The sequence below is a fragment of the Centrocercus urophasianus genome, unplaced genomic scaffold (genome assembly GCF_019232065.1).
Source record: "Centrocercus urophasianus isolate 14NV4802_14NV808 unplaced genomic scaffold, USGS_Curo_1.0 seq_7, whole genome shotgun sequence".
NCBI lineage: Eukaryota > Metazoa > Chordata > Aves > Galliformes > Phasianidae > Centrocercus > Centrocercus urophasianus.
Window position 1 is genome coordinate 3,565,037 of NW_024885310.1, and position 25,337 is coordinate 3,590,373.

Here is a 25,337-nt window from a genome sequence, read left to right on the forward strand (position 1 = left end):
TCCCCTCCCTGCCGCTCAGCCGCGCGGAGCCGCGGGCGGCGGCGGGGGCTGCGCGGCGGGCGGGCGGGGACCCATGTCGGGCCGCTCCTTCCCAGGATGCACCTCCCGCCACGGCCCGCCGCGGGGAGCTGAGCGGGGCCCGGCGCCGCGGTCGGGGGGCTGGGAGGAGCACGGCGAGCGGGGACGCGCGGCCTGGCGGGGTGGCCGGGCCAGGCCCGGAGGGTGCGGGGAGCGCGACGGGGGATGGCGGCCGGCACCGGGCCGGGCGTGAGGGGGGGGGGAAAGAGGGGACGGCCGAAGGCGGGGACGGCCGGGCCGGGTGGCGAGGGGAGAGGCCGGCGGCGGCAGCGGCGCGGCGGGGCCGCGTCGAGCGGAGCGCTGGGGCTTTGTTGGAGGGGCCGGGGCGGGGCCATCTTGTTCTCGCTGAGAGAAGCGGCGCTCCGCGGCGTGGCGTCAGCGCCGGGCACCGCCGAGACGCGGGGCGCTGCGGCCACCTGAGCGCCGCCTCAGAGCGCGAGGCGCAGGGCCAAGCGGCGTTCCCGCCTGAGGCTAACACCACACAACCGCCCGCGGGCGCGCGGCAATCCGCGCTGCGCCCGGAGGGCACCGCCGGCGGCGGGCACGTGACTGCGGCACGTGACCTGCGACCGCCTCCCCCCGCGGAAAAATTGAATCCAGCCGGGGGGGGCTGGTGAAATGTGGTTTGTGAGCGTGTGCTTTTGAGGCTGTTCCGGTGGGTCGAGGGAGCGGGGATCGCTGAGCGCGGTAAGGAGGAGTTTCTAGCGAGGTGCTGTGGATTTCTGCAGCTCCTTGAAAGGAGGTTGTGGTGAGGTGGAGGTCAGCCTCTTATCGTAGCATCACAGCATGGCCTGGGTTGCAAAGGAGCACGATGCTCATCCAGCTCCAACCCCCTGCTGTGTGCAGGTCGCCAACCAGCAGCCCAGGCTGCCCAGAGCCACATCCAGCCTGGCCTTGAATGCCTGCAGGGATGGGGCATCCACAGCCTCCTTGGGCAACCTGTTCCAGTGCCTCACCGCCCTCTGGGGGAAAAACTTCCTCCTCATATCCAACCTAAACCTCCCCTGTCTCAGTTTAAAACCATTCCCCCTTGTCCTATCACTGCCCACCCTGATAAACAGCCGTTCCCCCTCCTGTTTATACACTCTTCAAGTACTGGAAGGCCACAGTCAGGTGTACTCAGGGCCTTCTTGTTCTGGGTAACGATGTTAGGGCAGGGGGCATTCAGGCTGGGTCTTAAGAATAGTTGCTTCTCAGAAAGAGCAGTCAGTTGTTGGAGCAGGCTGCCCAGGGAGTCACCGTCCCTAGAGATATTGACTGAGAAGGCAGATGTAGTGCTTAGGGACGAGTTTTAGTGGGCATGATGGGGATGGGTTGGGATAGGACTAGATCATCTTATGTGTCTTTTTTAGCCCCAATGATTCTATGAATGTGACACAGGATGAGATGTGCTGAGGCAGGCAGGAGGAGAAGAAGGCCCCAGGGTGAGGGTTGCTTGCTGTGGATGAAGGTGAATGAGCACCTGAAGGCTTCTGTACTGCTCAAAAGACAGAGATGTGTGCTGGTGGCTGAGTAAGGCTTCTGAAGGTTCACTTTGTAGCACTTGAGGCAATGTCAAACCACAGGGTTTTGCAGGGAAATGCAGGCAGGAGAAACTTTTGCCTGCAGCTAACCAGATTAGACATGTGATATAAATCAGCATCTCAACATGTGAATGGAGTAGAGGGAGTGCTTAGTGGGAAAGCTGTTATCTAGGAGATTTCAGGAGGAAAAGCTGAGGTTCTGATTCTCTCGTTCCCAGATTCAAGAAGCAGCAAGGCCTGTGTGGGGAGGGCAGGTGAGTGCCAACACTGCATAGAAAAGGCTGAGGAGAAGCATAGAGAGGCCAGGGCAGAGGGAGGAGAGCAGAGTAGATCATGCCACCAATAGACCAGCAGAGTGAGTTTTCCTTCTGTTTGTGTGAGTGAGCTCCTGCACTGCTTGCAGCAGGGACCTTTCCCTGGGAAGCACAGCCAGTCACTGTTTTACATGCAGAAAACGCCTTATGCTGCTGGAGAAACACTTGTGCTGCTGATGCCCTGAAAGTAGCTTTGTGGGGAGGACACTTAGATGTTCTTGCAGGATATCTGCACATCACCATTACAGTAGTCACCTGGAGTTCCCTGTTTCCTTCAGATGGAAGGGGTGATAGGTGTGTGCAGGTGGAGCCCCGTGCACTCAGCTGTAGGGTTGGTCGGAGGGATGGTGGTGATGTAAAAGCTTCTTGCTGCAATCTGGGACAAGGTAGTAATAAATTGTAAAACTACCAGTGCTGTGTTGAATTTTTCTCAGTTAAGGACATGAGCCTTAAAGCATGTGTATTTTCTTTACAGATTATTTCCCTAGAGAGGGGTGTATGTTAATACTGATACGTAACTATAAAATCCTATCGCATAAGACATTCCAAGAACAAAGATCAGTTGAGATCTATAGGCAGGAAAAAGAGACTCCCTTAGTAGTCTGAGCTAACTATCTAAGTATCATTATGCTACAGACACAACTGAGAACACCACCACCAGTGTTTGTAAACACCACCTAAACCCCTGTTATCCCATAGTCTGCATTTCCTGTGTCTGAGAGGCAATTGAATTCTGAGGTACCTGGGAGACTTCTACCTTTTTCTCATCGAACTGATCCCTGTTCTTGTTGCTATTCTTAGAAAGTTCCATTGAAGTGTGCGTTAAGATGTGTATTAAAATACTAGACAGTTTCATGATTCTGAACATTGGCTGGAAATGTTTCAATTCTTGCATTCATAAGGAAGGCATTGGTTTCAAAAGCAACTACTGCTTGACTCTGAGAAGCTGACCTTTGGTGGGCTTTAATACATCCAGGGCTGTAGCTCATAACTGATCATACTGTGTGTGTTTTTTAATCAAGTATTTAAGTATGTTTTTCTGAAAAACAAGCTATTATGAGTAAGATCTTAAATTACAGTACAGTAAGATCTTAAATTACAAATTAATGCAATCTGTGCAGCTTAGCAGCCGGGGGAGCGCTGAATTTCTGTTGCTTGTTCTTCTCCCTGAACAAAGTAGTCTCCAATTGGAAAAATAGTGCATCTTCTGGAGATGCAAAATTGTCATTTGGTGGTCAGGAGGCACATAAGCACAGATTTATGTACTTAAGGTGATATGGAGGCTGTGCCTGATGTCCAGGGAGTGTGCTTCAAAGCTGCAACTGCTTGCTGGCAAGGATACCTTGTCCCAGCAGGACAAGGATGCTCACAAAAGGAGAAGGCCTTCCCCTTCTCTTCCTCCTTCTCTGCTCCATCATCCTGTTCCCAGACATTCACTCTGGTCACAAAGTGAGCTGTAAATTCACTCTTCTGGCAAAAGAACATTTAATATTTTTTTTTGCCAGGTCACTTTCCAGTAATTCCACTGAGCTGAGCCAGCTTGTTTTGCGTCACACAAATAGTGGTTCAGGGCAAGGAGTGGTACTGCACAGCCAGAAGCAGGTGGGAGAGGAAGGATGTGACGAGAAAAAGCAGGAAGCTTGCTCTTGATGACAAGATGTTGAGGTGGCTCATGTTGTGTTCAGTATAGGAATCTCTGTACTGAGTGCTGGAGAGTATGTCTCCAAGCTTAGCCTATGCTTAGCCAGAATCAAGGCAGCACTGGCAGGACTGTAAGCTAATATACCTGCCCTTTTCTTTAACCTAATGGTACATAATGCTTGAAGGCAATGTCACTTTAGTTTTATCTTTAAAGTGGCCATTTGCCAAATGAAATGTAGGATCCAAGTAATGGGTAGTTTCAGTCACTGTTTGTCATCAAAATTTTGATTTGGCAGTAATTAGTCATAAAAATCTGATTTGGTCATAATTAAGATCAGTAAGTCAGTCACAGATCCAGGGCCAGAATAAAGCACCACCTTACATTTGTTTGTAACCAATTTATTGACTTACTTGTTTCTCAGTGCTGTTAGCACCTATGTTAATGCATCCGCTGAGTGTGATCAAGTGTTTTCCTATTGTATCTGGCCCGGCAGAATGTTCCCTGGTATGTGCAGCCTGAACAGTCCACAGATGTCAAATACCAGGACAGCCCCACTCGGGGCCTTTGTGCACGAGGCAGCAGGTGGTACTGAATGGAGCGATTCTTCTCAGGGCCAGCAGTTGCTGCCTGCATTTTTGGCATCCCTTTAACCGCAGGTACAGTGAACCTGGCTCTACCAGGCTTTTCCAGTGTCTGTCCACAAACACTGCCTTCTTTTACAGAGAGCACTGCTTCTGTCCTGTGCCTTTCCATAACAGATGATGCCTGGTTTTGCTCCTATCTCAGCTTTTCCCACGTGTTTAACCAGAGACTTTTCTTTTTTTTCTTTTTCTTGCATGAAGAAGTTTTCAATGTAGCTGTTGCTTTTGCAGCAAAATGATTGATTTGCTGTAGGGCAATTTGGATGCTCTGAGAAGAGTCATGGCAAAAGCATGGAGTCAGAGGCACATGCTGGATCAGCGAGCTGACCAGCAGCTTCAGCTGCTCAGCAGAGAAAGTGGTTAAAGCACAGCACGCAGCTAATTCTGCATGTCTGAGCTTATGACAAAGTTGGTGGAAGTGGACGAAAGGATCATATTTCAGACCATGATAGTGCTTTATTCTGGAGCTATCACAGCGTCGTAAATAGCTCGCTGACATACACAGACGTCTTGGTGGCTGCTTACAGTGACTAACGCTTTTCCATTTGCCAGCAAACACTCTGGAAGTGCTCAGCAATTAGCCTTATCCCGAGAGAATGGGCTTTGAAGATTGATGGAAGTGGCGTTTCGGAGACTTGTGGACATTTTTATGAAAATTAATGTTCCATGATTAAAAATATCCAAATAATGTGAGTATGTGCGACCAGATGAAGTTTGAAGAAGTTTGGGCCAAAGCTGAGCTGGGACTGATTAACAGATTTTGAAAAGAGTGCAGGATAAAATTTCTGAGGCTTCTTTCTTCTCCGTTGAACAGACATTAGGTATGGGTTTACAGAACATGCATATAGGGCCTTAGTGTGGGCTCTGTGTAGGTGTACGTGCTGCCAAGCTCCTGTATCTTCCATTAGAAGTAAAGAGAAGTGCATCAGGTGTTAGGCTGGACTATCACGAGTCTTTTCAAGCCTATTGCCGATCTCTGCTCTTTTAGGTGCAATTGTGACTGTGATCCTGATCAAAGCAGAAAATTGCAGTCGCTTAACAGATTAGATTTTGCATTTTACTTGGCACTTGGCCTGTTGAAATGTCAAACTGGACACTAGTAGATGTGTAAATAGGGAAGAAATTGCTGCCCTTCAAAGAGCACACTTTATCCAGGAGCCTCAGGGCGAGTACTCTTTGCATTTCTTTATGTTCAGTGCCTTTATTTGATTAAAAAAAAAAGCTTGGGTATAATCTCAAACAAAGGAATCACAATCTTCAGGAAGATAACTGAAATTGAGCTACAAAATTATGGCACTGGAAGTGTGAGCTGGCACAAAGCACACTGTGCCAATGAGAACAAAGTCCTTCCTTTTCCCAGTCCCCCTCCTGCTCACGTGGTTCCACAACTGCTCACACTGGAGTTAGTTCAACCCACGTACCCCCTTTGTTTTTGCTGGATGAGCGCGTTCAAATTTATCAACTATGATTTAGAAGTTGTGTAAGGCCAGTGGGAGAAATGCAGTGAGATTTAGGAAAAAAGGCAATTTAAATAAAAGCCTTTGCTCTCAAACAAGCTCGTGATCTGACAAGGAGTATTTTAACTCTTACCAGAAACCATCCTTTGTATCGCATCCAAGCTAAGTGTTTACCATGAAGTACTGGGCATTCAATTACCAATATTTATTTAGTAGGCTTTGGAGAATTGGAGAATTTCACTGAAGGTGTTTGAACAACCTGGGTGATCAGAGGCATTTCTTATTCCTTAAATGAAATTGGCACTGCATCAGAAGTTTAAAACCTGAGGTTCTGAGGTCTTTCCAAAACACACCGATTTCTAGAGAGAAGTATTTTTTCTGATACGTCCGTGTGCCTGGCTTAATGTGAATGAACCTACACCCCACCAGTCGTATTCTGGGTCTCAGTTCAGTTGACTGCTTTGTTGTATCTTTGAATCTTTGCTATGCTCTGAGTTTTTAACCAGCTTGTTCAGTTCGTCTTGTGTGGTTAGAAGTACAAATCTAGCTGTTTTATTTCTGCTGTGGGTGAAAGAGAGTGGTTTAATTTAGTGCAATCACGCAGTCAATTTGTTTATTTGTTTTCCTGTAAAGTTACTCTGCACCATGCTGTGCCTTGGGAGCTGCACACATGTGCAACTGGGCAAGTTGCTCCCCACGTTCAGTGCATACCTTCTTCAGTCTGAACTCACTATTACTGAACAAGGAAGTTCTCTTCCTGTTTTGCTTTTGCACACCTGTTTTGGTGCTCCCTGATGTGATCTTGCTCACTTCACTAACCGTAAGAAAGTGGGCGTTTTTTTTGCCATGTCAGTGTATTGAAGCTTCCAACCAAAGGTCTGGTGAGAATCAGAAGAAGGTGGAAGGGTACACAACCTCATCCAGTCCTGAAGACTTCATGTACAGAGCCTGTTGTTCACCATTCAGAGTGGTGAAGCGGGAAGTTTTTGTTAAGAGAAAACAAACCATGTCATCTCCCCACTGACAGGGGCTCTACAGCACAGCAAAGAGTTGATTTTTTAAAAAAACTTTATCATAGGCTGAATTAAATTCCAAGAAATGTGCAGATGTTTATCGGAAATTGTTTTGCAAGAGAATAGAGACTAGCAGTGTTTTAACTATTGCTGCCTCTCCCCCCGAAATGCCAGCACTTAAAGTTGGAATGAAAAGATAACTAGGGCAAGTGCATTCAAAAGGCTGTGTCGGGTGGGCAGAGGGAGGGCTGAAATGTATGAAGTCACAAGAACCAAACACACAGCTCAGAGACTACTGCAAGCAGAAGCTACCACTGAACGAAGAGCACGGCATTGTGGAGATGCGCTGAACGCATCTGAGGGGAAAAGATGATATTTCTTAACTGTGACAACGATGCAGGGATAAATTTGTACAATACAAGAATGAATATATTTCCAATGCAAAGAGAATGAACTTGAAGTGTCTGATAGATGAGTTTCACACCTGGGATTTCTTTCCTGTTCTTCCCCGCATGGAACAAGTGAGGATAGCAGCAGTAAAACTTCTGTTGGCAGGGGAGGTTTTAAATAAACCAGACTTTTTGCGGTTTTTAATGTTAGCGGGCATCAGCAGGACAACAGAATAATATTTAAATCAGGATTGGGAACAGTATTGTTTTTAAATAACGTGGCAGCACAGTACATTTTTATTAACAGAAGCGACCAGTTCTTACATTTCTGGCTCCAATCCCAGAGCAGTTGAAGCCAATAAAAAAGATTGCTGTAGACTTCGATAGAACCAGAGTCAAATGCTTCATGACTCACATTTTCCTGACCTGCAGTGAGGAAATACACTTCCACGTGGCACTTTGTTTTTGTTCTTCCAGTGAATTCACACGTGCACACACACCCACTTACTCATGAAAAACCTAAAACATGTAATGTTTATAATGTTGCTCATCAGAGCATTTGAGAAATGAAATAGTAGGCTCTCTTGTTTTGCTGATGCAGAAAACACGTTAAGTGACTTATTTTTACATTGGCAGAGTTGGAGACTACTTTTGTGAGCCTCAGTTATTTGCTGTAAGTAATCACCTGTCCACGTTTGTAAGAGGTTGCATGGTGTAACCCTGTATGATGTCGAAAGGACAACACGGAAACTGAGTTTTGGGAAATGGGCCAAGGTGATGGCTAAGAGCATTGAAGTGCTGTGACATGTTTGAACCTGTCCTGAGAGAAATAAAGTACGGTGTAGTTTTTCCTCAGAATCTCATTTAGAAAACAGGCAACGAGTGAACTGCTTGGGAATTCTTTCCCCACCTAAGATGAGGTAAGCTTAAGCTGTGCTTATTTTAATGATATATGTCCTTTGCAGATAGCTACGTTGCACATAACCACTATCTGAATGTCAGCCTGCATATCTTCAGTACCTTCAGGATCTGAACTGCAGATTCGCTGATTACATATGAAGTGTTACGCTCTACAGAAGGTGCAGTTTTTGCAGTTTCTGTACTATTTCTGTAGTTTAATTGCTAAAGAATCTGAACTTTCATGAGCCCTGTGAAATCCCTCTCTTTAAAAGTGCTGCTAACACTTCCATTTAATTTATATTTGTCATTCTTCCTGTCTCTTCCAAAGGCCCACAGTACTCTACTTGTTCGGTATTCTTCTCTAAATAACAAGCTAGCGCATCAAAATCACAGAAGCACAAAATGGACCAGGTTGGAAGGGACCTCAAGGATCATGAATCTCTAATCCCCTGCCACACACAGGGCCACCAACCTCCACATTTCATAGCAGCCCAGGCTGCCCAGGGCCCCATCCAACCCAGCCTTGAACACCTCCAGGGATGGATGGGGCATCACAGCCTCTCTGGGCAGCTGTTCCAGCCCCTCACCACTCGTAATAAAGAACTTAAAGCTTTTGATTAACATACATTTTTGTTGAGTGTGCAATATGCCATGCAACTAATTACTCTTTTTAATCCAAAATAATAATCACAAAAATACATCAAATTAAGTAATGTTTACCAGCAAAGTCTAAAACAAACCACTGTAATCCAGAAGCAGAAATATATTCACACTTGCAAGATAAACTCATCACATGATTTTCATACTCAAATCTATTACTAGAATGAATAGAAAATCCACACAGCAGCAATGTCAAACAACACAGTAGACTTATGATGATGACTGAAAGTATTAAGTCACCAAAAAACGGTTACTGTCAATAAAACCAATTAAAATAATGTTCCTTCTAAAGAAACAAGATAAAACTATTAATAAAACATCAATAATATGATGGCATGGCTCAAAGTGCGTGTGGAAGAGGGGCAGTACAAGACTTACTCTTTATACATTCTCTCTTCTTAGAGAAACACCCTTGTGCAAAGAATGGTTCTGCAGCTTTTGCAACAGTTCACTCTCCCAAGGGGATCTTGATTTGCTCCTAGCTGTGCTAACAATCTTTCACATTTCTGTAAACCATCTTGCAATGTGCAAGGTAGTGAACTTTTTAAAAGTTTGTTATACCTCAAAGATCCCTCCTCCCTTTAGGAGGAGGTTTGCAGCTAAGGGGCAGGAAGTGACATAGACTTCCTAAACGCCCGTACCCATTTTGGGGGCCCTGGGTAGGGGGGCGGAGGTGCGTCATGTTGCCCGCCTGAAGTAATTGCTTGCTCATAAGTTGGTAGTCCTGAATCATCAGGTCTGGGAGGAAGTGGATTTAAAGACAGTTCTTCGTGCCTTCTGAAGATGGAAGTCGAACTACGTCTTCTGCTTCTTCCATGATCCAAATGCCTAAATGACATCAACAGCATTCATAAACAGTGGCTTTTGTTTTAACAAGGAAAGAAAGTCGTCGTCACTCTTGCAAAATTAAAAAACCCAAACAAAAAAAACCCCAAACAAAACAAACACCCTTGCCCTTAATGATCAGAAACACCAGAATCCAAATAATCTCTTCAAGCTACACTGTAGGAATAATTCATTAAATTTACGGGAGAAGAGAGCAGAGTGTCCTCTTGTGCTCCTTGAAGTTTATGACGAAGGAACGATCAGGGCTAGAGAATTAGCAGAGAAGTATTTTCTCCAACCTAATTCTTTTCACATCTGACATGGAGTATATGCTCCTTATGGCATGAAATCTACTTTTAAGCGTGAAATAACACACATTAGACCTTCCATTGTAGGCCCCAACCTATTAAGTGATGCTGTATTTCAGTGTTTTGGATCTAAGATGACACACACAAAACAAACAAACAAAAAAAACAATGACCAGAAGTTATGTCAGCCACGCAAGTGCTGTTCTGTTGCTCTATGCTTATGTGTTACTGATTAACTTCAGAGCAACTAGTGCTTACCATTGTAATTTTGCTTCCAGGAAAATCAGAAGTTTCCTACTGGCTTCCCCGAGGACACAGTCAGACCAACCACTAGTGGTTTTTAAATGCCACCCTCAGAGACCAAACTGCTTGTCTTGCTCTTAAGCAATGAAATTCCTTACCCTGGTGGTTGCCTTGATTTACATCTATCTTTGCAGCAGTAGAAGATAAGTAGTCCAATTATGGCTAACATTCCTCCAGCAGCAATCGGACCGATTAGAAGTCCTGTAATGTTTATTTTTTGTAGTGTTTCATCACCTGAAAATAAAACATGGGCTATTTTCAGATAGGGCTCTTTCTGTGTTCTTGACAGTTTACACTGTGAAGTACTATTCTTCTTGTGCTGTTCTTTGTCACAAATGTCTAGCTTGCTCTGAGAAGCCATGATATCTGTGCAATCCAAGCTAAGATTGCTGTTCACGTTCATCTTAAAGTGAGCAGACGTTTCCTTTCCTGTAGTGAAACTTTGAAGATGTCTTTCCTCCAGTGCCTTCCAAATATTATTTAATGTACTTGTGACCTTGACTGAGTTGTAGATCTGCTCTCTGAATGCAGGATGTATTAGAATAAACATAAAATACTGCAATATGAGAAAAGAAGAAAAGGGTTTCTTACCTGTTTTTATTCTAGGACCTTTAGTTGAATAGTCGTTCCAAAACTGTGTCTTTAAAAATACAAAGGAGCAGATGTTAAAAAGATCCATAATTAGCTTATTGACCATTTTTTTTTCAATGCAGAACTGTAGCAAAATTCAGCAATGGCATGAATGGAAGCAACTCTTGCTGAAGGATTTGAACTTGCTTATCCCAGCATATTTTTGTCATACGCTCAAGTTTGCATACAAACTGCAACTTCAAAAAGACGATAATACCAGATTTGAACAACAGAACTGCATTAACTGTCTGATGGTAGCTCATACAGAGATATTTTTGCCTGATTACAGCAAAGGCTAGCACGTATTTTGATACAAAAAATGCCTGCAGTTAACCTTTGTAAATCCCTACAAAAGAGTAAAGCAAGTTCTTAAGAATCAGACATTTGCATGAACAGCATTTGAATTCATATTAGAGAAAAACATTTATGTTGCATGATTGCTGTACAGCAGCATTTAGCCTTAATTATTTGATAGACAGCAAAAAACTCCAGCAAGATTCTGATCTAATGCTTTCACAATTGCAAACCAACATTTTCAACTTCAGGTATTTCTTGCCCTTTCTGAGTTAGGGCAGAGCACATCTAGGATCAAGACGAGAGTACTGTTTTCTGCACTGAGTCAGTCTTCAGACAGCCATTATGTTCTATTGCTGGGCCAAAAGATTTTTTTTATGTATTTCCTCTTTCAATAAAAATTTTATTCCAAGCTGTATATATGTAGCAATTTAGAAGATGATTCTACAGGAATACTCTTCAATAGCTAAACTGTAGATGTAGCTTGTACTCCTGTCTTACAAAACACTTGGCATTAGACAGGGATGAAATCAGCCAATTAATACATGGAGCTCATGAATGCATTTAACCTGGATGCTGACAAATTGCTAAGAAAAACAGTGAGATTCTGAAATGTGTAGATATGTGTAGGCATAACTCTTCTATGACAAGAGATACTTGTGAAGTTTCATTTACATTTCTGTCACAGAATTGGAGCCCTTGTCTGAAGTCTTGAAGGGAATAGTGCATATGCAAGCCCATTCACTGTGTATCTAGAGCAGTAATTCCATCTAATTTGGGCCTTTACTGCCACTATAGAACAAGCAATTGTCTCACTTGTGTTATTTTTTAAGGGCTACAGGATTTAAATACAGCAATCATCTATTCAGCAGTCTCTTTCAGTGCATTACATTGTTTGAACAACTACCGTTCTATCAGTGTCTTCAAAAACTTCTCTGGCCTCCTCATAGCTGCACAGCTCTTCCATACATTCTCTTTCCAGGTTATCAGGCGTGAATGCTTCAAAATCAAATCTGTTGTTCAGAAGACGTCGTCCAATGAATAAATTGGCCTCCTTTGCTGATGTGAACACTAGTTAAAAACAAAAAAGTTATTTGAAACAAGCTTGGAAGGCCAAAGCTTCTGGTTTTCAAAGAATGGGCAACATCCTATAGGACGATGTTGAATCCACTTCTTCCCCTAGCACATCTCAACTGCATACAGGAGAAAGGAGCACAAAGCTCTTCTCCTAAAACATTGACTCTGCTGCTATCTTTTCTAACTATGTAATATAAAATAGAAATACTTTCCTCCCATAGAGCATTTCAGCTATCCCTAATACTGGCCAAGAGTATTTGGTTCTCCTGACAGCTGCTGAAAGTTTAAGTTTCAGTATTACTCCTCCTGGGATGTGGGCATCAGAGCCCTTCAGAACAAAGTAATGCTTGCAGAACGCAGAAATCCAGTCACATTCAAACTAAGCAAAAAAAACAAACAAAAAACACCCACCCAAAAACCCAACAACCCTCAAAATACATCTATCAATATTCTGCAAGTTTGTTTACACAATTCAGAATTTAAATCACAGCAGCAGATCCTTATTCTTTTCACATTTGTTCTCACTGTTGTGACAGCAAGTACTAGCTAAAGTCCCGTGTAAACATTTCTTTGCTTTCAAGTAGTGTGTGATAGGAATTCTACTGGCAGCAGACACTTCTAAAGACATTTAATCCTTTTTCTCTCCTGTGCTTCCTCCAGGTGCCACAATGCCCTGTGGAGCAAGCTGTGAGGTAAGATTCCAGAAGAGTTAGTGAAACTACAGCAGGCTTCGGAATATAGGAATGCATTTTCTCACCAGACATCTTCATAGTCAAGTTTTATCCCGTTCTTTGTACAGCTTCCTTTAAGGAATATCATCTTCGTATAACAGAACTAGTTTTCTGGCTTGGCTGGTAGTGAATGCATAACCTGTTCTCTAAGAAATCCAGACTATTTGGTTCAGTAACACAGGTAGAGGATTATTTTTGCAAGGGCAATGCACAAACAGCACTTTTCTATACCAAGTCAGATAGCTAAAAAAGGGGGTGAGGCTCAGAATAAAGGTATTTGGCTACAAATTAGCTGTGTTCTCGTTGGTTTGTTTTGCTGGATTATCATATCATTCAGGAATTTCTACCCTCATAGTTAGATAGCTCTTGCAGCGCTATCTCAAAGCATTTTGTTCTCTGTAAGCTAAGAAAATGCAAGTATAACCTGCATATTGATTGTTCATGCTTTTAATATGGCAGTGTAATGAAGAAATATTACAGCATGGATAGGAGGAACAGTATGCACATGTAAGAAGACATCTTTTACTTCAAAGTAGTCGCATGATAATCTGTACTTAAAATATTGATGCTCTATGTAGCAGTAACTAGAGATATGGTCTTCAGACTAGAAAAAAAGTGGAAATGGAAAACAACTACAATATTACAATAAATGCTACAATAAATACTATATTATCCATATTTTGGTTCATTGCAAATCACATTTGAATAGGCAAGCAGATCTTTGGTTTTGCTCAGAAGTGTTTCATTCCTTTCTGCAAGCAACATTAGCTATACTTCCCACTTAACTTACATAATTGCTGCATTTTAAGGAATGTGAAGTGTAGAACCCTAAACCCCAGTGGTACAAGCTCTTTCTCTCTCAGTATTCATCTGTTTATCTGCTCTCTTTATCACTTTGTAGGATGTAATCAATACATACCTGTCTCCACCTCCAAATAGCACATGACCTGGTGATTAAGAAAGTATTTGGAGAATGAAACAGATGAATTTGAATTCTCTGCTAGATGCACTCCTGCAGTCCCAGAGCCACAGTTCAACAAGATAGTAAATTCAGTTTTAGCATGTTTAATTAAAAATGCATCCACACAATGTGCTGAATAAAGTCACTCTGGTGGTAAAAGATGCTCAGAAGATGCTGAAGGTGTAACCTCTCACTGCAGGTACCCCACACTCTTGGCAACTGTTCTACTTGTTAAAACACTGGATGAAAGAGTTGGGCCCCTTGCTTTCCAGCTCCACCTTGGAGCAATCCGGGCCTTTTTACTGCCAGGGGAGGGTTCTGTGCTGTGAACTCATAAGGAAGAGGCAGCCTGGCAGCTCTCCATTTTGCCCCACAGCAGAACAGATTTTAATGAATAACCTGTGTTCAGCATTTTTCTGCTTGAACTGCTGCCCTGAACGAGTCCCCTCCTCTATGTGACAGCTTTGACAAGCCTGTGCTAGGGTTATGGCACTCCTCATTCACTGAGAAGACAGGGCAGATATCTTACAAATTCACTTATGAAGCCCTGACACTGAGATGTTCAGTATCCCACGTGTGTCACAAGGACTTGAGTCCTTCCTGGAGACATCACTGATTTCTACCTTCCAAACGAAGGCACTGCAGTAGCAGCACTGTGCTTTGTTTGAAGGTGGTGTAAGGGATATGGTATTGAGGAAAAATATCAGTCTCAGCAAACAAGCAAATAAACCCTCTCAATACAAATGAGTTTTAGACACTCAAAACTGTAACGCACTGTGCTCAAAATGTGGCTGCTCCAAAAGTAACGCCTCCTATTTTATGGTGTATGTCCACAACATCTGAGGTGGACATTGGTGGCATGGCAGCAGAGGTTGAATCTCTCCACCAATATCCTGCTGTATTTTGTTGCCGTGTGAGAGATGGCAGCAGAGCAGCAGTCTGACACAGAAGTAACTCCTGTTCATCATTGGTGAAATCAGAATGTTAATGGTAGCAACTACGTTGAAAAACAGTTTTGTAGCTGAGAATTTGCTCTGACAAATAGTGTTACTGTGGTCTTCGTATCTGTTGTCATTTCCAAGGAAATAAATAGGGGGCGTTCGTGTCGGAGCAAACAAAGTACTATCAAAGATTACTCAGGAGAAACAAAGTTAAGAAGATATGGTTATTTTTCCGGAAAGCACAAACTTGTGCTGGCAGTGCCTTACCATGCGTGGCGTCGGGCTGCTCCGGGCTGCTCAGCCTCTGTACGCGGTGAAGAAACCTCGACGCGGTCAGCTGGAGCTGGCAGAGCAGCAGCAGCCCCAGCATGGCGCGTACCTGCCCGACAGAAACCCGCACCTCAACGCACTGACAACGCAACCTCCCGAATGACGAAGCCCGAACAAGTCCCACACATGAAGTAATCCAACGCAAGTGCCTACACGCCGTTCAGCCCGACGGATCGCTAAAAAGAAAGCACCGACCCGAACAGGTCCTGCGTGCCATTGCGTAACCCCGCACACGTCGCCGTGGCTGTCCCACCGCCCGCAGTAGGGGCACGGGGACACACGGGGCCGGACGGACCTTGGGGCAGGACGGGCCTTGGGGCCGGCCATCGCCGCGGGGCTGAGCCAGCGCCCTTCGCTCCATAGGTAACTGCGGGCTTCCAAGCAACGCGCGCCACTGAAACAACCGCGATGACCCACGGAAGAGGGGACGCTTCAGAGCCCCGACGAGGAGAAAGAGAGCCCGTGCCGTGCCGCGCATACCTGCCCGCCGCAGCTCCGAGCCGAGAGCCAGCTGCCGGGAACCATCCGCCACCGTCCTCGGCGCTGAGCGCTTCCTGGAAAGGGCGCGGTGCACACCAGGGCAGCACCCGCCCCGCACCGCCGGCTGCGCCCCGTCGGGGCGGTCCCACGGCCAGGGAATGGCTGAGGCAGCCCCGCGGGACGCTCCGTGGTGCGGCTGCGTGTGCGCTCGCTGCACGGCCGAGCCCTGAGAGAACAGAAGCGTGCACAAAAAGAGCAGCGTAGGTTGTTGGTTATCCAGGTAACGCTAGGATGGTTAGAGTGCCCAGTCGCTACCTGTTGGAATGAGAAACAGTAAGCCCTTAGAACGGAGGACCGAGCAGCTTCTTAACTGCGAAGTTCTTGTAGTTCTGACTCAGCATCTCGTGCTGTGCAGTATTTACCAATCGGTTATGGTGCGATAAACTCCAGATAGAACTTCTCCCCATTCGAATGGGAACTACGCTGTTGCCTAATTAAACGAGCCCCTCTAGCGGAGCTCAGAGGCTGTGCACCCGGTGGGTTCTTCACCCTACTTCACTTTCTGAAACACAGGCTGTTCTTCAGTCTGTTACACACAACTGTGCTTGAACTGTGCCCCTAACATGAATATTTAGTTCTGAACATCTACACTGTTAACCATAGTTTCTGAGCAGTGGATGTCAGCACTTGTAATAGCACATCAATAACAAAAGCAGTCCTACCTCTGTGCCCTGTCCATCCCTAGAGGTGTTCAAGGCCAGGTTGGATAGGGCCCTGGGCAGGCTGGGCTGCTGTAAAATGGAGAGATTGGTGGCCTCACACGTGGCAGGGGGCTTGAGCTTCATGATCCTTGAGGTCCCTTCCAACCCACACCATTCTGGTTTTGGTTTATTTAAAACAGTGAGCCACTAAATGATTTTAATGATTGCATAATCAATGAATATTAAGATGCTATAATTACAAAACAAATAAGAGAGCTTAGCAAAGCAGACTATAATAACAAAAAAAAAAAAAAAAAAAAAAAAAGAAGGCTTACCCCTATCCTGGGCTCACTCACAAAACACCAGCAGAAGTGATCTCCAGAAGAGCTCCTTCCCCACTGGCAGCCAGCTCTTAAATAGGTCTAGAAGAGGTGGAGCCAGGTGAATAGCCTTCACCTGTGCTCCCAGGGCTGACTCATTGCTCACTTCAGGTGGTCAGTCAGAGGTTCAGGCCGTGACTCAGTAGTTCCCATACAATGATAAATTAGCCTTTGCTGGATAAATGATTCTATAGATCCTTTAAATTGTCGAGATGTCTCACGAAGGCAGGTAATGTGCTACACAACTGTTGTGGCACCTTTAGTTGTGCTGCCATTTTTTTTTAATCTGGGAAGTTCACGTGGGTAAGAAGGAAAGAGACAACTTTGGGCTGGAAGTCTGAGCATTGTTTTTGTATTTTAAACATTCATAGCATTTGCACCGTGCCATTATAATCTGACTTATGGGTGCGTGGGCCTACAACGTGACAAGCATGTCTTACTGTTGCCCCATTCATGCAAATTCTTTGCTATATATGGGGAAAGGTTACCGAGTCTGTATCAACACCAAGAGTCTGAGTATACTTCTGTATGGGAAGTGCTAAGTCACGGCCTGAACCTCTGATTGACCACCTGAGACGAGCCATGAGACAGCCAGAGGAGCACAGGTGGAGGCAATTCACCTGTGCTGCCTGGCTCCACCCCTCCTAGCCCTATTGAAGAGCTGGCTGCCAGTGGGGAAGGAGCTCTTCTGGAGATCTGCTCTGCAGGAGTTTTGTGAGTCAGCCTAGGATAGGGGTAAGCTTTCTATCTATTTTCTTCTTGTTATTATTTGCTTTGTCAAGCTCTTTTGTTTATTTTGTAATTCTAACAAATGTTCATTGAGTATACAGTCTGTATTTGTAAACAATGGTTAGTACGTGAGACTGAGGTTTTCTAGCAAGCTACTAATGAGATAATTAATTACCAAAACAAGTAAGTAACTTGTTCTGCTTCTTTTTCCCAACTGTACTTTGTGACACTGTTATCAGCAGTTTTCAAAGAGAACTATTTTGCTAAAAGGCATTAATCAGGTTCAACAGTAATGTGTTAATACTTCTGAGGCAGTCTTGTTTTTTGTTCAGTATAAACTCTGCACGTTTAATTCCTGTAGTTGATGTCTATAACTAAGATATCCTTTGTTGGATTAACCAAACAAGAACTTCCTATTAACTTCCTAGGAAGGAGAGCAGTTGCAGCTTATCCCTGCTGTTTTTTTTTTTTTTTACTTCTAGTCTGTCTCTGCCTTTTCTGGTGGAGAAGGGTTTAATTAAAAGAATTCAGCAGAACTCAGTTGGTATGGAGCCCATATAAAAGAGGTGACTTAAAGAACTTTTGCAAAGGTAAATTGATATTGACCACATGGGCGTTTTTCTTTTGTGTGTAACTTGGAAAGCATTTTTTAAATTTTTTAAACCTAGAGAATGAATGCAATATATTCTGGCACATAAATGATGTTATCAGCTAGAAAATAACTTGGAAGATGTAGGTGATTACTTGGGACAGCCTCCTTAAATATTCTTGTTTCTCAAAGATTGTGAAGGTAGTTTGATCCTCTGCATTCATAGCCTCGTACTTATCATTTTATTGTGTACATGAAGATGTTATTTCCTCGTGTAGACAGAAAAATTCATGGCTTTTACTTGAGAGGTGGTGGTAGTGGTTAGAGTTTGTATTTGAGCTTACATAAAGTGCAGCACCCTTTCACAGAAATAATTTTCTAATTTATTTCTTATGACTTTAAGAAATGATTGATACAGTAGTTCTTTGTGAACGTTGGTTGAAGTTGTTAACCAACTTAAAAAAAAAAAAAAAAAGAAGAAAAAAGAAATGGAGGTAACCTTGCATTTATTTGTATAGTTTTAGACAGGATTACTTATTTATGCAAGGAGACAGAGACTCATAAAATAACATGGAATGTAATGCTCATTGAAAGAGAGACAATAAGTTATACTCCCTGATTAATACATTTGATTCATACTTGAGAAAATTAAGTTGTAAGATGTTCTGTTACGAGTTTTCTTGTGCTTGTCAGCCAGAAGAGGCTGAAGGACTTGGTGGTCTCAACGGACTGACAGATCTCCCTTTCCTTGTGAAATAAGCTCTTGGAGACTGCTGTGATATGGTTGTGTTTAGTACAGAGATTATGTGTAATAAAGCATGCTGTTTTCTGAAGTATCTGGTCTTTAACTGATTATACAAGAAGTTGGAAAGTTGCTAATCACCACTGGTTTGGTGTTCTGGTTCAAAAGGCCCAAGTTCTGTGGAAAAGCGTTTCACGTTTTTGATTATGAAAGATATTAGGTGAAAAGATTGTAGTAATTGTGCAATAGGAGACTAAATAATAAAGCTATTGGTATTTAAAAGAGTTCTAAAGAACATAACGATGCAGTGGTGGAAGTACATCATAGGAAGTACAATACAGATATGAAGACATTGCATAGGAAATGAAGTGAGCAATTGGAGATCTTTTGCAAATTCATCTAAGTGCAAATCTAGACCCTTTCTTCAAGCTAAGTGGATTATGTTTTCAGAAATCATGTTTTCCTTTTAGAGCAATCAAAAGACAATTTCTGTTGCGTACGCTTACGTGCATGAAAACATAAACACTTAGGTGCATGTTAGGCTGCAGGAATGCAGGCACAAGAATAATGGAGTATGAAGAAGTGAAGAATAAATAATATGCTATTCAACTGATACTGCACAAATGAGTCTAGAAAAACTGTTTTGAGATGCTTTTCTTCCATATAGGTAGCTTTAACAGATTGGACTTGTGAAATCAGTTTTATAATGTTAGGAAACTAAGCAAAAAGTTATGTGCTACCAAACTGCCTGGGAAATGTCTGCTTAGGATTAATTTAGAGAATTCTTTCAACCAAAAAGTATGTGTACATATTTATCATGTTAATAAAGATATATTCAATTAATTTTGAAAACCAGAGTAGAAAATTAATTTCCCTCCCACAGTCTTAATGAAGAAATAAAGAAACTAATTTCCCATTGCTGTTAGAGGGGTAATCCACTCCTTCACATATTAAGAAATTAATGTAATACATCCACTCAGCCAAAGAGTCCCTGCTTCTTCACCTGCCCCCAGTCTCTTACATCAGCTTCTTCTGTGTAGTACAATTATGAAGAAGAAAACCGAACAAAACTAACTCTTATGTTGTTCAGACATCGCTGGGCACTTAGTCTCATGCTGTTCCCAATAAAGCCATCAGTTGAATTGGGTGATATTTGCCAGTCCTGTTTTTCTACTAATAATAACAGCTTGGAGAATGAAGAATGCAGGAAAAAAAAAATCAAGGGAAAATTGTGATCGGCTTTATATTCCTATATATATTTGACTTTTCCAATGGAGTAACAAGGCCATCCTTTTTGTTTGACCTTAAAGAAAGTTGTTTCTGGGGGGAAAAAAAAAAATCAAATTATTCTAAGGTATTTGAAAAGTGTATTTGAGAGATGGTCAGGATTGCAGTGCTGGAAACTTTTTTTTTGGTCTTAAGGCTGTGTTTGCTTGACTGAAGTATCTCGCAGGGCCTGGCAGCACACTTACATTGGTGCAGCCTCTCCTTAATGTAAGGAGGCAATGTTAATGCAGCCTCAGTTTGAGGAAAGCAGTTTAGATTTGTAAAAAATATAACATCTGTGAACTTCGATATTAACAATGAAGACTCGTGCAGAATTTGGGCCATACCTGAAGATGTGGTTCAGTGAGTGTTGATGGAAGTCAGCGGGTGCCATTTTCCCGCCTGGAGGAGCTCAGTGATGCCTCTTTGCTTCCTCCGCGTTTCCATGCCAAGTGCCATTTTGTCAGCGTGCCCGTCTGTGCCACGGCAACAAAATGGAGCAGGATATTGGTGGGAAGGCTCTCGTGGAAGTTTGTGCTGTTGCCAGAGGCGATATTCCTGCCAAAGCACAAAGCGGCGTGAGACAGGTGAGCGCTGCAGGGGCGGCTGCTGAGCGCAGCTCTCCTCAGCCCTCGTGTGGTGAGGCGGGAAGGCGTCAGTGGGCGCAGTGTGGTGGCTGCGGCCGGCTGGCTCTGCGTTTCCTTCCTCTTCCTGCCTGCTTCACCTTGCGCTGGTGGTATGTACGTGTTAAATATTTACTGAGTAGGACTAGTAAAATATCTTGTCATGTCGTCTCTTGTGTATCTTGAGAGAAAAATCTCAGAATATTTCTGCCTCCCTGGGCGCATGAAGCTCTGGAAGGCTGCAGGTGTTGCTGTGGTGTTGGACAGGGCACCCAGGGAGCAGAGAACGGCTGCCTGCGTCGGCAGTCTCTGGGAGCGCTGCTGAGGAGGAGGCAGAGCCCCAGCATTCCCTGCCTGCTGCTGTGTTTCTGAGCTCCTCTTGGAGCTGCTGAGTGGGCAGTATTGGTGGTAGGTGAAAAATGTTTGACTCAGAGAGTGGCGAGGCACTGGAACAGGTTGCCAAAGGGCTGTGGAGGTCCTTTTTCTGGAGGCTTTTGAGGTGAGGTTGGATGGGGGCCCTGGGCAGCCTGATCTAGTGGATGGCAATGCTGCCCGTGGCAGGGCAATGAAGCTTGGTCCTTTTTCATGTCCATTCCTGCTCAAGCTGTTCTATGATTCTGTGAGCAGCTTACTTCCTTGAGGAGCTTTACCATGAGGGTCTCATAATGTTTATTAGCAGTTTGGTGTAAGTTGGGTTCAAGAAGAATTTGTGGAGAAAAAGTGTTACTCAAAGTATTCATTTGTTATGCACACTTAAAAAAAGCACGTTAGTTTTCTGAATACAAAACAGCTCCTTTCCAATGCTTTGGGAATATCACTATATTCCCAAATATCAGTAGTGCTGCTCTTGAGGACACTGCAGATTTCCAGTGTTTCTCCTGATTTCTCCCCAGTTCAGATTTGGCAAAAGAGAGCAATTTATTCCCCTTTGTTCCCCTTAATGAGAAAAAGTGCCACAGCTCGACATGGTTCTGAGTGATGCTTCTGTAACTGGCATCTTTCTTTAATAATGTATTTTTCTTCTGTACAGTCCTCAGTGAAAATCTGTTAGTATAGACTAATTCCTTACTTGATGGTAGTGAGCGCCAGTATTTCCTTGATTTATACTTGATGTAGTTATTTCACTGCTCTAACTACAGATAACTGCTGGTGTACATCCTTGTGCATACATGTTTTTAGGAAACAGTTCAATAGTTCAATTTTATTCAGAGATTCCAGCTGTAATTACAGTACAGCGTCAGGCCAGCGCAGTTCATTAGGTTGTCGACTAGGTGGCACTATTGTTATTAAAGAAGAAAACATAAGCTGCTTTTTGAATCACTCTGTGTGCAAGACTGACAGAAAGCTGTACTGTGTTTATTAAAACAAAACGAAATGTAGATTGAACAGTGCCTTTATAAAAATAGTTAAGAGTGCATCAGCTAAATATTGAAAAATATTGGAATGGAAAGGTTAGCAAGAGAAGGAAACTTTAATCTCATTACCAGCACATTGCAAATGCACCCATATTTCTAATGCAATTGTCCTACCTTCCCTGAAATTTTACCTGAAATAACTTGATGTTTCTCCTTCTCCTTTGTCATCTTTCTTACTTGTGCATGAAAAACAACTAAACAAACATAGTATTGTCCTATCAAAGACAGATACAGTACGCTTTTTTCTATTATTAAAGAAGGTAAGGATCCAGACAGTTCTGTGCTTGTTAGACCTTTTAGCCAACTTGCATGATGTGTGAATTTTATCAACTTGTTTTATTTGTTTTCTTTTAATGCCTGGAAGATCATAAATTTTCATCAAAAGAATTCTTAAGGAGAGGGAATGCAAATCTCAAGCAAAGTAGTGCTTGGACAACTAGTTCAGATCTCTTAAATTTCATCCAGAATTCAACAGGAGGCAATACAAACTGGGGAGTACCAGACAAAAGTTTAAAAACTGTAAGTTATGTTAACTGCAGCTCCATGTTTGTTACTCACTGGATTCTGATCCAAAAAGCTGCGTTGGAGCACTGTGATGATTGATTGAAATGCCTATGGTCACTTAAAATCTCATCTTACAGATGAAATAAAATAGAATCTCACTTGAGGAACTTTCCCATGTGCTTTCTGGGTCACTGGTTTGGTTCTCTCAGGAATGTGTTTAGTTCAGTTTGCCTCACTTTCGTTTGTGTACGCTGTACAGAGGTACAACAAACAGCAGTTTGTGCTTTATTAAGGTTGTAATGTTGGCCTACTCTGTCCCCATGTTCTGGATACCCTACTTTCCTTTGACAGAGGCAACTCGAGAACAAGTTCACAGCTCCCGGAGTGAAAATCTTTGCTCACTTTGAATGTAAACAAATGTAGTTGAATTTGAGCCAGAAGCTTTGAATAGTACAGATGAAGATGGCTTGGTGTGACTAGGGCTGGTTTATTTGCTTGTTTTTTCCCTTGGGAAAGAGGAAACAACAGCAGGTTCAAAAATCTTTCTTGGTTAGAATGTGCTGACTAATGGAGTATCTATTACAAGGAACAAAGCTGTTATTTTAATTCTTCATCTGTTAGAGCAGTGAAGAGTAACATCTTTCCTTCCATTAGGAACTAGCAATACGTTAAAATGGCAGTCTTGGATTCAGAATTTGTCATGAGCCCTCTGAATAATTCTGTCCTGTTTTAAGGTAAATTAACAAAAGCATAACCTCTAATTTTATTGAGTGTGAAAAATGAAAAAGAGTAGATACAACAAAATCTTATTAATCTATCCATAAAGATGGATTGTGTTCTCCCCAAAAGCCTCGAAGCAGCCTGGTTCCAGCAATCCCTAAGGTATACTGTCAAAACATAAATTGCGTGCTGATAGGAATGTTGTACTTGACTCTATAAAAAGCAACACATGATCCAAATTAGTGCTCTGGGCTAATTTAAGAATCCTGTAGTTGCAAGGTCAAGGAGAAGAATTACTGTTCTCTTCCATTTAGTAGAGGAGAGTTACAACTGGACTTTTATGTATTATCAATAAATTAGTGAGCTGGAAGGACCCCTTGCCTGACCTAGGGCAGCTGTTCTTAAATGGTGTATGTTCCCCGAATTCACATCTGTATAGTGAAGGGATAAAAAACATTGTGGTATTTTTGTATGAATTAACATTTATCCAGAATCAAAATCAGTGTCAAGTAGTGCTTCAGTGTTAGTGCATTACATGGACAGTGCTGCATGGCTTTCTATGAAATTCAATAAATCAGTTTTCTGCATTTGAAAATGGCAAGTCTGCCCCATGCTTTGAATGATTTTTACTTTAAGGTAATCCAACTACAGGTATCTTAGATCTTGTTGTTGTTGTTTTGTTGTGGCTTTTTTTTTTTTTTTTTTAGCATTTCTGGAGTCCTATTTCAATATTACTTTGTCATAAATAACAGCAAATCCTCACTCAGCTGGTTGTGTTGCTATCTGCTGCACTTTCTGAAAGGCAGTGTTTTTTCCTAAAGGGGTAGGGGGGTTGGAAGATGTAGGATAAAAGAGAATTATTACAGTGTTCTACTGAAAGCAAAAAATGCCTTTTCTATAAATCTTTAAACTAAAAAGTGGATTAAGATAATATCAAATACAACTGTATTAAAATAGTTTTCATCCAGTAAAGTCTTAAAAATAAATAACCCTACCCATAGAATTTCTCCAGATCTAATATGGGAAAAAAGAACACCGTCACACACAAGTGGTAGGGAGGGTGCTGTCTACAAATAATGTTTTGTCAATTACAGCCTTTAATATGCTGTAGTTCTCTTGATCCAGTAACATAGATGTTAACTCAGATAAATATTTAAATGATGGTTTTGGAGCAAGCCTACAGCTCTTACCTGGTGTAGCTTATTTTAGTCTTGTCATATTGTTGCCTCTATGTAGGAGATGTACCAAACTGTCTTACTGTCCAAATCTTATGTCACTGTGTCAGTAGGTTATCTTCTCATAGTGGAATCCCATCTGGTTTATGCAACCAAGGTGTGGGACAGACTTGATGATTGGAATCTGGAGAATGGTGAGCACCTGCTTCCTTCCCCGCAGGCACAGTACTTCATATATCTTCACAGAGGTTCTGGGCTCTGTAAAGGCCTTTTTAAAGCCCATTTGGTACACCTGAATGCTTGTTGCCTAATTTCTAGTCAATCTGTAATAGAAATTAAGAACTTGTTGGGTATTTTTAAAAGAAGATGGCAATGGGTTAGTAAAATCTGTTTTTTATTTTCTTTGCAATGAAAGCAGGTATTTCAACAGTGTCAAAAAAGAGTCCTCAGAAAGAGAAAATATATATGTGAGGCATTATCTTCTAACGGATCATGCAGTGCAGTTAAACTCTCTTGGGCATCAGGGATTGTAGAAGCAATGCTGTCCTCTGCCATGTGATTTTATTTTGTCTGTCTTTTTAATGTCAGTAACATCCCCTTTGGTCAGGGAACTATTTGGTCAGCATCTTATTTGGACAGCATTCTATTCTTTACTTGATTGTAAGAAAATATGCAGTGTGCTTGTTAAACATTAAGCTACCTTGATGGTTCCACTGCATCACTGACATCCTGAAATTACAGTAACAGCATATTCAGATTTAAGTTCTAGCCCTTGACTTGCTGTGACTGCGTGCATGTGGATGCTTTCTGTATCTGCAGGAATTTCTTTCAGTTGGTGCTGGGTTGTTTCCTTTTCTTTAGTCACAGACACATTTCTTACAGTTAAAATGGTAAATTTATGGGGCCACATCCAACGCTTAGGGGTGGTGGAGTTGTTTCTTATCATCAGTGTCTCCCCATCAGATGGGGTAGCCATGTTGTGGTCAGTCCTTGGAT

At 42.8% G+C, this 25,337-nt stretch overlaps 2 protein-coding genes across 3 annotated transcripts in view; one reads left to right on the plus strand and one right to left on the minus strand.

Moving 5' to 3' along the window:
• Window positions 1–8,568: 8,568 nt before the first annotated feature.
• Window positions 8,569–15,566, minus strand: PRRG4 (proline rich and Gla domain 4). Of its 2 annotated transcripts, XM_042837250.1 has the most exons (6): window positions 15,498–15,566; window positions 14,955–15,066; window positions 11,885–12,048; window positions 10,645–10,693; window positions 10,152–10,287; window positions 8,569–9,445 (listed from the first exon to the last, which is right to left on the minus strand). In XM_042837250.1, the coding sequence occupies exons 1-6, from the start codon at window positions 15,540–15,542 to the stop codon at window positions 9,217–9,219; spliced, it is 735 nt and encodes a 244-aa protein (XP_042693184.1). In that variant the 5' UTR covers window positions 15,543–15,566; the 3' UTR covers window positions 8,569–9,216. The 2 variants fall into 2 exon arrangements, with proteins under 2 accessions (XP_042693184.1, XP_042693183.1); XM_042837249.1 differs by having other exon boundaries at window positions 10,152–10,693.
• Window positions 15,567–20,398: 4,832 nt separating this feature from the next.
• The window catches only part of CCDC73 (coiled-coil domain containing 73), a 53,812-nt gene continuing 48,873 nt past the window's right edge, over window positions 20,399–25,337 (plus strand). Inside the window, exon 1 of the mRNA XM_042837217.1 lies at window positions 20,399–20,640. Coding sequence (XP_042693151.1) covers window positions 20,399–20,640 — 242 coding nt within the window. The remainder of the gene's footprint in view (window positions 20,641–25,337) is intronic.